General features: G+C 45.2%; 1 protein-coding gene across 2 annotated transcripts; it reads left to right on the top strand.

The window, feature by feature from the left end:
• The first annotated feature begins 411 nt into the window (after window positions 1–411).
• Window positions 412–6,622, top strand: LOC123048735 (small RNA 2'-O-methyltransferase). 2 transcript variants are annotated; one of them, XM_044471779.1, is made up of 10 exons: window positions 412–1,032; window positions 1,539–1,631; window positions 2,178–2,635; window positions 2,731–2,979; window positions 3,236–4,164; window positions 4,262–4,413; window positions 4,486–4,602; window positions 4,704–4,832; window positions 5,144–5,593; window positions 5,821–6,622. In XM_044471779.1, the coding sequence occupies exons 1-9, from the start codon at window positions 784–786 to the stop codon at window positions 5,579–5,581; spliced, it is 2,814 nt and encodes a 937-aa protein (XP_044327714.1). In that variant the 5' UTR covers window positions 412–783; the 3' UTR covers window positions 5,582–5,593; window positions 5,821–6,622. The 2 variants fall into 2 exon arrangements, with proteins under 2 accessions (XP_044327714.1, XP_044327713.1); XM_044471778.1 differs by having other exon boundaries at window positions 5,144–6,622.
• Window positions 6,623–12,070: the final 5,448 nt, after the last annotated feature.

Below are 12,070 nucleotides of genomic sequence, written 5' to 3'. Positions count from 1 at the left end.
AATGCTACAACGGGCAATTCTATTTGCTAGAACCAGTCAATCGCCAGCGAGACGGAGCTGCATCCATGGCGCGCGCGGGCGGCAAGGGCGGGATCCATCCATGGCGAGCGCGGGCGGCGAAGCTGCATCCATGGCGAGCGCGGACGGCGAAGCTGCATCCATGGTGAGCGCAGATCTCCGACGAGCGCGGGCGGCGGAGCTGCATCCATGGGGAGCGCGGATCTCCGGCAAGCGCGGACGGCCGACGAGGGCGCCCAACAGCGACGAGGAACGCCGATGTGGTGCTTGAAGCTCAACCATTTTCTGGCGGGGTACAGCGTGGTGTCGACGGCGCTCGCTATAGCCTGTCTCCCTTCCTGGCGCTGCAATTTTTCTGCAGGAAGACGATGGAGATTGACGAAGCGACGAGTAGATCTGACGGCTAACAGTTTTTGCATCGTACGGTCACGCGCTGACCGGCCCAAATTTGTGCCGGTGCGCCGGCGCCCAGTACCCGCCTTGTATCATCCGGCTGAACCTAAACCTTTTTTCCCTACACCGCACGGAAGCGCCTCCTTTCACCCAACCCCTCGAGGCCTCGACTCCTCTTCACGGTTGGGGTTTAACTCCACTAATTCGTGATCCGTCCTTTCCCCTCCGATTCCATTCCCACTCCTCGGTCGCAAATTCATTCTTTTCCGCCCTCATCGATCGATCGATTCTGCCTGTGGAGGATTTGGGCGCGGCTGCCTGTGGCCGCGGTGAGGCGGCGGCGGGGGTCGATCGAAGCCGAGACGAGTCGCAATGCCGACGGCGACGGCGACGCCCAAGGCGATGATCCACCAGAGGTACGGCGCCAAGGCAGTCTACAGGGTGGATGAGGTGCGGGAGGCCGTTGACGGCGTCTGCCCCGGCCTCGCGCTGCCGCAGAGCACCAGGTGCGTCTACCGCTGCCAGCTCGACATCCCCGGGGTGCTCAGCGTCTCCACCCCGGGGACCTTCGCCAGGAAGAAGGACGCCGAGCAGGCCGCCGCGCAGATCGCCATCGAAAAGGTAAACCGGTTAGGGCTGGTGGCGGCGTGGGGTTCTGCTTCCTCCCTATGCATGTAGGTTGCCAAGTTTTCTACCGCTGGGGCTTTAGGGTGTGTTTGTAACATTATTAGGCTGTCTTACCTGAAAAGGGGGACAAGGACTAGTTGCAATTCTCTAGATTCAGTTGTTTCTTTCTGGCATGAAGTGCCCCATTATGTTTAGTCAGCAATGCTATCTTGTACGTATCTTAGATACGAACATTTGGCTTCTGAGGTCAGTAACCCAGTTTGAAGAATCCATCCTTGGTGAATGAGTTGTGTACTGTAGCCCATCTTTCGTTGCCCTTTCTACTGATAATTCTCATAAACAATGATCAGGAACTTCAGTAAGAAGGTGTGCAATTACCTAGTTCCTTTGTGCGATAGGTTAGGTAGCTAGCTATTTGGCCTGTATAACATAGTTCCATGATGTGCAATGTTCTTCATGCTATGGGCAAGTTATGATAATCATTTTTTTTTCTATTGTAGCTTGGTATTCAGCCCACATCAAATATCCCTAATACACCTGAAGAAGCTTGGAAGGAACTTATTCGTCGGATATCTCGCTTTTTTACAGAGGAGGTCCGTATTTTTGCCTGATCTTGGTATTGTATCTTCAAAGTTTAAGATTTAAGTTATGTACAAATCTAAGTTCATAGGAAGAAAAAGGTAGATTGGTATTTTCATGGTGTTGCCCATTTCAGGGGAACTCTATCTTCCCCTCTCCTGGCACTGGGATCCTTGCATTTGATGGCTAGCTTGTTTTCGTAGGGCATAATTAATAACTATTGTTAATATTTTTATAAGAGTTTGATAATGAGGACCTTCATTGACGAAGCGATATATCTTGTTTATGGTTATCTGTTGTAAACGACAGACTGACAGAACATACTGTCATTTTTTTCTTTGGGCACTTTTGTGTTCATGTTTTTACACTCTCTGACAATTCTCTTATCATGTCGGAGCACGTGTTTCAATATGATATCTAAATATAGGTCTTGAAGTCTCAATCATTTTCTCTATGAATTTTAGATGTTAATTGAAGCACACATTTATTTGTCTACGATATCCTTCTCAGTTCCAATTATTCAATACCTATTCTAACAAGGCTTCTATGCTTCATTTCAGAACTTCCCCACATCATATCATCCTCTTGTTGGGCACTTGAGTGTGACACTCAGAAGAACTGGGGACCTCCTTGGAAAGCTACCTATTTCAGCTATTGTTGCTTGTGATGTTAAGGTCCATATATTGTGTAAAATTATTGACCCTAAGGCAGAATTTGATCCTCTCTTGGTTCTTTCAATGATCTATAATGCTGCCAAACAATCTCTTGGTGTATCTGTTAGTAGCAGAAACTTGTGGATTCAGAGTCAAAGGCCTTATTCCCCTGAGGCTGTTGATTTGGCACTTCAGCGCTGGTCTGGTATTTCAGATCCCATAAGAGTAGAAGCAGTTCTTATTCCTTGTGTGATGGAGGATGAACCTAAGATGGTAAGCCTTAATATATCAGAGAATGAACATTACATGGGTGATATAGCATCGAAGCTCTCTGCAACTGATTCATCTCATGTCCTTGTCTCAAGGTCAGCGCAGAGTCTGTGATTGGTGAAGTCTTGATTTCTGAACCTTTACAGCAAATTGGTTGTGCTGACAGTTTAAAGCATTTTTCTTACTGCAGAACAGTTGACAAAGCATCTCCTGAGATGAGGTTTTATTTCCCAGCTCCGGATGTACAATTTGTTTCTGATTTATCAAAACAATTGGTGGATGATCGTGGAGATCGCAATATGAACTGCGTAATAAATAAGCGAGCTTCCTACATTTCTGGCCAAACAATTTATGGAGATGCAGTTTTGGCAAATGTTGGATACACAAGGAGAGATACAGAACTTCAAACTGATCATGTCAATCTATGTACCTATTACAGGTACAAGCTTGTTGACGATTTCACTTGTATGCTATGTGTTTGCAGCAAAACTGCAATCTTCTATGAATAAGTGATACACCAGCTAACGATCTATAGGGAATCGTAATCTAGCTGTAGATGCCGGTCATTCATCAGTTTCTCTCCATTGTGTTCTACTTATCTTCAATTTTGAGACTGTTTTTCTCTGTCTTGTAGGAACTACTCTTTCTCGCCCTATTTTATATTTTGTTTATGTAACATGCTTTTGTATCCTCAGGATTCTTCTGCGAAAATTACCTGATGGAATTTACAAGATCTCCAAGGACTCAATTCTTGTGGCAGAGCTTCCGTGTGTTTATACTCGTACCAGTTGGAAAGGCCCCTCTCCACGAGATCTCCTTTGTTCTTTCTGTCGCCTCCAGAGGCTATCAGAACCCCATTTCGCTGCCAATGGGGTAAGTGCATCCTGTAATGTCCTAGTGGGCTCTGAAGAGATGGGGTCACCGAAAGCAACCTCAGGAAATCAGTGCGCAAATGATGGAAGGATTGCCAAGGAAAACCCAGACATGTTCAAGTGCTCTGTCAAAATATATTCAAAGAAGAGGGAGCTTTTACTAGAGTATTCTACAGATTATAGCTGGAGCAAGGAAACTGATGCTATTCAGAATTCTGCGTTGAAGGTCTTGATTTGGTTCAATCGTTATTTTAAGCAGCTGAACACGCCTGTGGAGAAGCTCTATCTTCCTAAGAGCACTGATGGCTTCACGATATATCCAAATATATTTTTACAAGAATTTGCAATGTGCTTATCTGTCTATGGCAAGACAAGTGGTGGTGACTCAAGAACATGCAACGCAGTTGGATATTTTTCCATGGATACATCATATCAGCAGCTTGAAAGCAGTGCATTTTTGACAGACATTGATGGTCAAGATTCTGGTGTTTTTCCGTCCCATGGATCGTTGGCTTGCATAAGCTACAGTGTTCACCTGTTTATGAAGGACAGCCGAACGAGATATCTCCTAGAAGTCAATAATGAGTTTGAGTTTGAGATAGGGGCTGGAGCTGTAAGGAATCAGCTTGAATCATGTGCAACTCAACTCTCAGTTAATCAAAGTGCATGCTTTGTAGATCAACTGTCTGATAGGGATTTGAGCCTGGCTGCAGCTGGTGAGTTGTTACTGGACCTTTCCAAGATATCTAGAGGTGAGCTACCACCTATATCAATAGCTCAATCTGACAGTTATCTATGATTGTTGGAATTGAGCTTCAAGATCCTTCCTACATTTGAACATCTTTGCAGACAGCTGCGTCTTGGAGTTCTCCGTAAAGGTGTTGCAAGTAACTGAACCTTTAGAAGATAGAATGGAGAAGGCCTTGTTCAATCCTCCTTTATCTAAACAGAGAGTTGAATTTGCTGTTCGGCACATCAATCAGCTGCATGCCACAACATTGGTGAATATTACTTTCATCCTAGTTCCTTATTTACAAGTATTGGCTTGTCACTATTAAAGCTGATTTTTTCAGGTTGATTTTGGTTGTGGATCTGGTAGTCTTCTCGACTCACTGTTAGAGCATCCAACAACCCTTGAAAAAATTGTTGGTGTTGATATTTCTCGAAAGGGTCTTACAAGAGCGGCAAAGGTTCAAAGTCATGCTCAAATAATTGTTTACTCTTTGAACCATTTTTTTTCCTTTTCAATGATTTATATTTGGATTTGTTTCACCTCTATCTGACATTGCAGAGCCTTCATCAGAAGCTTAGCAAGAAACTCTTGTTACAAACTAGTGTTCCAACAGCTGTGCTCTATCATGGATCAGTAACAGATTTTGATTCTCGCTTATATGGGTTTGATATTGGCACCTGTCTTGAGGTAGCTGAGTACTCATTTTGAACTGTTTGTATCTTCTTGTTTGGTTTTGTTATGTATGTAAAACGTTAGGCTTGGTTTTGTTCTAGAATTGATCTGTGCATATGGGTTGTTAGTTCCTGATGTGGATTTGATGTAGAATTACTGTAGGAGTGAACGCGGGAGTTAGTTCCTTTATGTGCAAGACAACATACCAGAAGGATGTTTGTAATCAGTAACCTATTCTGCATAAAATGTACCCGGAAATGCTTGTACATTCCTTGCATGTTGGTTTTGTTTAGGCACTTTTTTCGACTAACCGAAGTAAACTGCAGGTGATTGAGCATGTGGAGGAGGACCAAGCAAGTTTATTCGGCAACGTTGCATTGAGTTCATTCTGTCCGGCGGTGCTCATTGTCTCGACACCCAACTACGAATACAACCCTATCCTCCAGAGGTCAGCTTTGCCAAACAAGGAAGAGGAGCAGGAAGAAAACGCTGGACCTTGCAAGTTCCGCAACCATGACCACAAGTTCGAGTGGACGAGGTCCCAGTTCCAGCGCTGGGCTACCGGCCTCGCTGCAAGCCACAACTACACTGTGGAGTTCAATGGCGTCGGCAGCTCGAGCGACGAACCTGGCTATGCTTCCCAGATTGCTGTTTTCAGAAGAATGGCGAGAGATCAAGGTGAATCTTCCCTGAACGAGGATGATTCGCATCAACCTTATGAAGTTCTCTGGGAATGGCCGAACGCATCTATACCGTCTCACTGAGTTTGGGCGGAGGTAATATTACCTGACTCACCGGCCGTCTCCTACCCGAGATGACGAGGCTGGTTCTTACTAACTTGTCAGTTTGATACTGCACCCAGAGTGTGTTGCTGGATATCTACCGCGTTGAACTAAATAGTTGCAGTAGCTGCTCCGAACCTACCCCTTGCGATGGCTCTAATCCCGGTAGAAAACTGAATATTCTGTAGTGGGCAAAATGACTAGTTGACTATTTTTTGCAGCGTGCTTTTGCATGATGAAGAAAGAGTACGTAGCCCTGGTGCCTCAAGCAAAAGGAGGACGCTTGGCGTCGGTTGATCGATCAGAGGCTTCGATCAGTCTCCCCAGCCAATTGCAGCTGTGTTATGCTCAGGATCGCAGGTCCCGCTAGTCTCTCGCCACACACCATGCTGCGAAAAGAAAAATCCTCCACCAACTGTTATGTCGCCCGTGATTTGCCATCGCAGCAGCACCATCCGCAGTCGCAACATCGGCTTGCCGCTCTCAGCAAAGCTCCCCACTTTTTTTTTGAATTGACTTTTCATTGATTTAGCAGAAGGGAGGTTGCGAAAGGGTGATAATCGGATGAGTGACCAGAGGGAGTTCGGGGCGCCAAAGCATGCCCGAAAGGGGTGTCCTCGTTCCACCTGAGCACCTGAAGCAAGAGCAGACGCCCCTGCATGATCCAAACGTCAATGTCATGATGATGGTGAATGAAGAAACTCTAATGGTTGCAGAGCCCCCTTGAAGGGACCTGCGTCGTGAACGTCATGCTCGGTGGCTCGAGCATGGAAGGAGGACCAAGAGAAGCCCTAAGGAAGTACGTGTGAGAGGTGAACATCGTATAGGCTTTGGTGCCAACCCCTCCTACCTAGTGGGTGCTTATTGCTCCAGCTAATTTGCCTTGTTGCAGTTGTTGGGCCCCAAGTTCGAGGTATGTAGGTAGCACCAAGTTTTCCCTCAGTTAGATACTAATGTATCAATATGTGGAAGCATTGATTCCTATATCAATCATGAACTCTGCAACACAAATAAACTTTCACTTGTGCCAACAACAACTCGAATAAGGGTGTCAACCTCAATAGCTTTCCTAGTTGTAACAATAATGTATATTGTGATTGGAAGTATTTTTTCGTATTTTAGAAATAAATAAAGGCTGAAAATAAAAGTGCATACAAAATTAAATTGATGGTTATGAGGAAAATGGACCGGAATTCATCATTTAACCAATACTATCTCTCCCACTAACATCGGTGCATAAAAGTTACATAAAGTATCTGAACTGAAATATTACAAGTTGACGAAGCAATATCTGAAGATTACCATTTTCCGTACTTTAAGGGTAACCATGATCATTTGTCAAAGCCTCCAATCTTTATCTAATAATAAAGGATGAAGATTTTCATAGTTCTTCATCCGTCATCTCCTTATATCCGTTAATTTTATGTTAACCTTCAAGACTGACGGCTGAGATTTAAAAGTAAATCTACACACGGATAAGGAAAAACAAAACGATGTGAGACCAAGTCCGGACACGGCTTGCCTGCTCCTGAGCCGGTGCTCCAATCCGTCCTCTCAACATATCCAACTCTCAAAGTCCACGACGTCTGTTCCTCATGAAAGAAAAAAACTAGCCCCGTTGCCCCACCCCGTCATGCATTTTTCCAATGGAAAACCACCACAAAGCAAATAACCCGCCTGCTACTCACGCCCAAAGATCGTGCTTGGCCCGGGCAACCCTGTTTCTCTGCAACCGGGTTGTCCCGCCCGGCTAGCACGTCGCTGCACTTTGTACTACCGTGCAAGCTGCTACCCCATTCGTGTGATCTCTGACATCGCCACTGTTGGGGAACGTAGTAATAATTCAAAATTTTCCTACGTGTCACCAAGATCAATCTAGGAGATGCTAGCAACGAGAGAGAGGGAGTGCATCTTCATACCCTTGAAGATCGCTACGCGAAAGCGTTACAAGAACGTAACGCGGTTGATGGAGTCATACTCGCGGCGATTCAAATCGCGGAAGATCCGATCTAGCGCCGAACGGACGGCGCCTCCGCGTTCAACACACGTACAACCCAGGGACGTCTCCTCCTTCTTGATCCAGCAAGGGGAGAGGAGAAGTTGAGGGAGAACTTCAGCAGCACAACGTCGTGGTGGTGGAGGAGCTCGTGGTTCTCCGGCAGAGCTTCGCTAAGCACTACGGAGGAGGAGGAGGAGTTGGAGGAGGAGAGGGCTGCGCCAGGGAAGGGGGTGCGGCTGCCCTCTCTCTCCCTCACTATATATAGGGGGAAGGAGGGAGGAGGAGGTGCCCTAGGGTTTCCCTAGGGGAGGGGCGGCGGCCACAGGGGAAACCCTAGATGGGTTTGGGCGCCCCCACCCCTAGGAAACTTGCCCCCTAAGCCGGGAGGGGTGGCTGCACTAGGGGAGGCGCCCCCACCTCTCCACGTTACGTGAGATGGGGTGGGAGGGGCGCAGAACCCCTTAGTGCGCTGATGTGCCCCCTCCCCTTAGCCCATAAGGCCCCCCAACGCTTGCCGGGGCCTCCGAAACCCCTTTCGGACACACTGGTCGTCACCCGGTACCCCCGGAACAATTTCGGACTCCAATACCCTTCGTCCAATATATCGATCTTCACCTCCGGACCATTCCGGAGTTCCTCGTCTCGTCCGGGATCTCATCCGGGACTCCGAACAACCTTCGGTAACCACATACTATTTCCCATAACAACTCTAGCGTCACCGAACCGTAAGTGTGTAGACCCTACGGGTTCGGGAACCATGCAGACATGACCGAGACGTTCTCCGGCCAATAACCAACAGCGGGATCTGGATACCCATGTTGGCTCCCACATGTTCCACAATGATCTCATCGGATGAACCACGATGTCGGGGATTCAATCAATCCTGTATTCAATTCCCTTTGTCTATCGGTATGTTACTTGCCCGAGATTCGATCGTCGGTATCCCCATACCTCGTTCAATCTCGTTACTGGCAAGTCTCTTTACTCGTTTCGTAACGCATGATCCCGTGGCTAACTCCTTAGTCACATTGAGCTCATTATGATGATGCATTACAGAGTGGGCCCACAGATACCTCTCCGTCATACGGAGCGACAAATCCCAGTCTCGATTCGTGCCAACCCAACAGACACTTCGGAGATACCTGTAGTGCACCTTTATAGCCACCCAGTTACGTTGTGACGTTTGATACACCCAAAGCACTCCTACGGTATCCGGGAGTTGCACAATCTCATGGTCTAAGGAAATGATACTTGACAATAGAAAAGCTCTAGCAAACGAACTACACGATCTTGTGCTATGCTTAGGATTGGGTCTTGTCCATCACATCATTCTCCTAATGATGTGATCTCGTTATCAACGACATCTGATGTCCATGGTCAGGAAACCACAACCATCTATTGATCAACGAGCTAGTCAACTAGAGGCTCACTAGGAACATATTGTGGTCTATGTATTCACACATGTATTACGGTTTCCGGTTAATACAATTATAGCATGAACAACAGACAATTATCATGAACAAGGAAATATAATAATAACCATTTTATTATTGCCTCTAGGGCATATTTCCAACAGTCTCCCACTTGCACTAGAGTCAATAATCTAGTTCACATCGCCATGTGATCAACACTCATAGTTCGCATCGCCATGTGACTAACACCCAAGAGTTTACTAGAGTCAATAATCTAGTTCACATCGCCATGTGATTAACACACAAGAGTTTACTAGAGTCAATAATCTAGTTCACATCACCATGTGATTTACACTCAATGAGTTCTAGGGTTTGATCATGTTATGCTTACGAGAGAGGTTTTAGTCAAAGGGTCTACAATATTCAGATCCGTGTGTTCTTCGTAAATCTCTATTTCATATTGTAGATGTTCCTTACTGTGCTCCACTTGGAGCTATTCCAAATGGTTGCTCCACTATACGTATCCAGTTTGCTACTCAGAGTCATCCGGATAGGTGTTAAAGCTTGTATCGACGTAACCCTTTATGCCAAACTCTTCATCACCTCCATAATTGAGAAAACATTTCCTTATTCCCAAGGACAATTTTGACCGATGTCCAATGATCCACTCCTGGATTATTCTTATACCCCCTTGCCAGACACGTGGCAAGGCACATCGCGGTACACATCATGGCATATCGTATAGAGCCTATGGCTAAGGCATAGGGGACGACTTTCGTCCTTTCTCTTTCTTCTGCCGTGGTCGAGCTTCAAGTCTTAACTTCACACCTTACAACTCAGGCAAGAACTCCTTCTTTGACTGATCCATCTTGAACTCCTTCAAGGTCATGTCAAGGTATGTGCTCTGTGAAAGTCTTATCAGGCGTCTTGATCTATCTCTATAGATCTTGATACCCAACATGTAAGCAGTTTTACACAGATCTTCCTTTGAAAAACTCCATTCAAACAACCCTTTATGCTTTCTAGAAATTCTACATCATTTTTGATCAACAATATGTCATCCACATATATTTATCAAAATGTTGCAGTGCTCCCACTCACTTTCTTGCAAATACAAGTTTCTTGCAAACTTTGTATAAACCCAAATGCTTTGATCACCTCATCAAAGCGTATGTTCCAACTCCGAGATGCTTGCTCCAGTCCATAGAAGGACCGCTGGAGTTTGCATACCTTTTAGCGTCCTTAGGATCGACAAAACCTTCTGGTTGTATCACATACAACCTTTCCTCATGGAAACCGTCAAGGAAACTTTGTTTTAACATCCATCTGCCAGATTTCGTAAATGAAAATGCAGCAACTGTTAACATAATTCTAACAGACTTTAGCATCGCTATGATTGAGAAAGTCTCATCACAGTCAACTCCTTGAACTTGTCGGAAACTTCTTTGAGACAAGTCGAGCTTCATAAATGGTGACATTACCATCAGTGCCTGTCTTCTTCTTAAAGATCCATTTATTCTCAATGGCTTGCCAATCATTGGGCAAGTCCACCAAAGTCCATACTTTGTTCTCATACCTGGATCCTATCTCGGATTTCATGGCTTCCAGCCATTTGTTGGAATCCGGGCCCACCATCGCTTCTCCATAGCTCATAGGTTCATCGTTGTCCAACAACATGACCTTTAAGACAGGGTTACCACTCAGAAGTTGTACACACCCTTGTCGACCTATGAGGTTCGATAGTAACTTGATCTGAGGCTCCATGATCATCATCATTAGCTTTCTCTTCAACCGAGGTAGGTGCCACAGAAACATTTTTCTGTGTTGCGCTACTCTCTGGTTGAAGTAAAGGTTCAACAACCTCATCAAGTTCTATCTTCCTCCCACTCAATTCTTTCGAGAGAAACTCTTTCTCGAGAAAGGACCTGTTCATAGCGACAAACACTTTGCCCTCAGATCTGAGATAGAAGGTATACCCAATCGTCTTGTTTGGGTATTCTATGAAGACACAATTTTCCGCTTTGGGTTCGAGCTTTTCTGGCCGAAGCCTATCGACATAAGCATCGTAGCCCCAAATATTAAGAAACAACAACTTAGGTTTCTTGCCAAACCATAGTTCATACGGTGTCGTCTCCATGGACTTAGATGGTGTCCTATTTAAAGTGAATGTAATTGTCTCTAATGCATAACCCCAAAATGATAGCGGTAGATCGGTAAGAGACATCATAGATCGCACCATATCCAATAAGGTTCGATTACAACGTTCGGACACACCATTAAGCTATGGTGTTCGAGGCGGCGTCAACTTGAAACGATTCCACCTTGTCTTTAGTGATTGCCAAACTCATAACTCAGATACTCTCCCCTTGATCAAATCATAGGAACTTGATCTTCTTGTTACGATGATTCTCAACTTCACTCCGAAATTGCTTGAACTTTTCAAACGTTTCAGACTTATGCTTCATTAAGTAAATATACCCATATCTACTCAATTCATCGGTGAAGGTGAGAAAATAACGATATCCACCGCGCGCATCAACACTCATCGGACCACACACATCAGCATGTATGATTTCCAACAAGTCACTTGCCCGTTCCATTGTTACAAAGAAACTGGGGTTTTAGTCATCTTGCCAATGAGGCATGGTTCGCATGTGTCAAGTGATTCAAAATCAAGTGACTTCAAAATTCCATCGGCATGGAGTTTCTTCATGCGCTTTACACCAATATGACCTAAGCGGCAGTGCCACAAGAAAGTGGTACTATCATTATCAACTCTACATCTTTTGGCATCAACGTTATGAACATGTGTATCACTAAGATCGAGATTCAATAAACCATTCACATTGGGTGCATGACCAAAGAAGGTATTATCCATGTAAACAGAATAACCATTATTCTTTGACTTAAATGAATAACTGTATTGAAATAAACATGATCTAATCATGTTCATGCTCAACGCAGACACCAATGCAAACAACATTTATCTAGGTTCAACACTAATCCCGAAGGTAGAGGGAGCGTGTGATGGTGATCATATCATCCTTGGAAACACTTCCA

Source organism: Triticum aestivum, chromosome 2D (genome assembly GCF_018294505.1).
Source record: "Triticum aestivum cultivar Chinese Spring chromosome 2D, IWGSC CS RefSeq v2.1, whole genome shotgun sequence".
NCBI lineage: Eukaryota > Viridiplantae > Streptophyta > Magnoliopsida > Poales > Poaceae > Triticum > Triticum aestivum.
The sequence above is the reverse complement of the archived record's forward strand: the minus strand, read 5'-3'. Positions and strand labels throughout refer to the sequence as shown.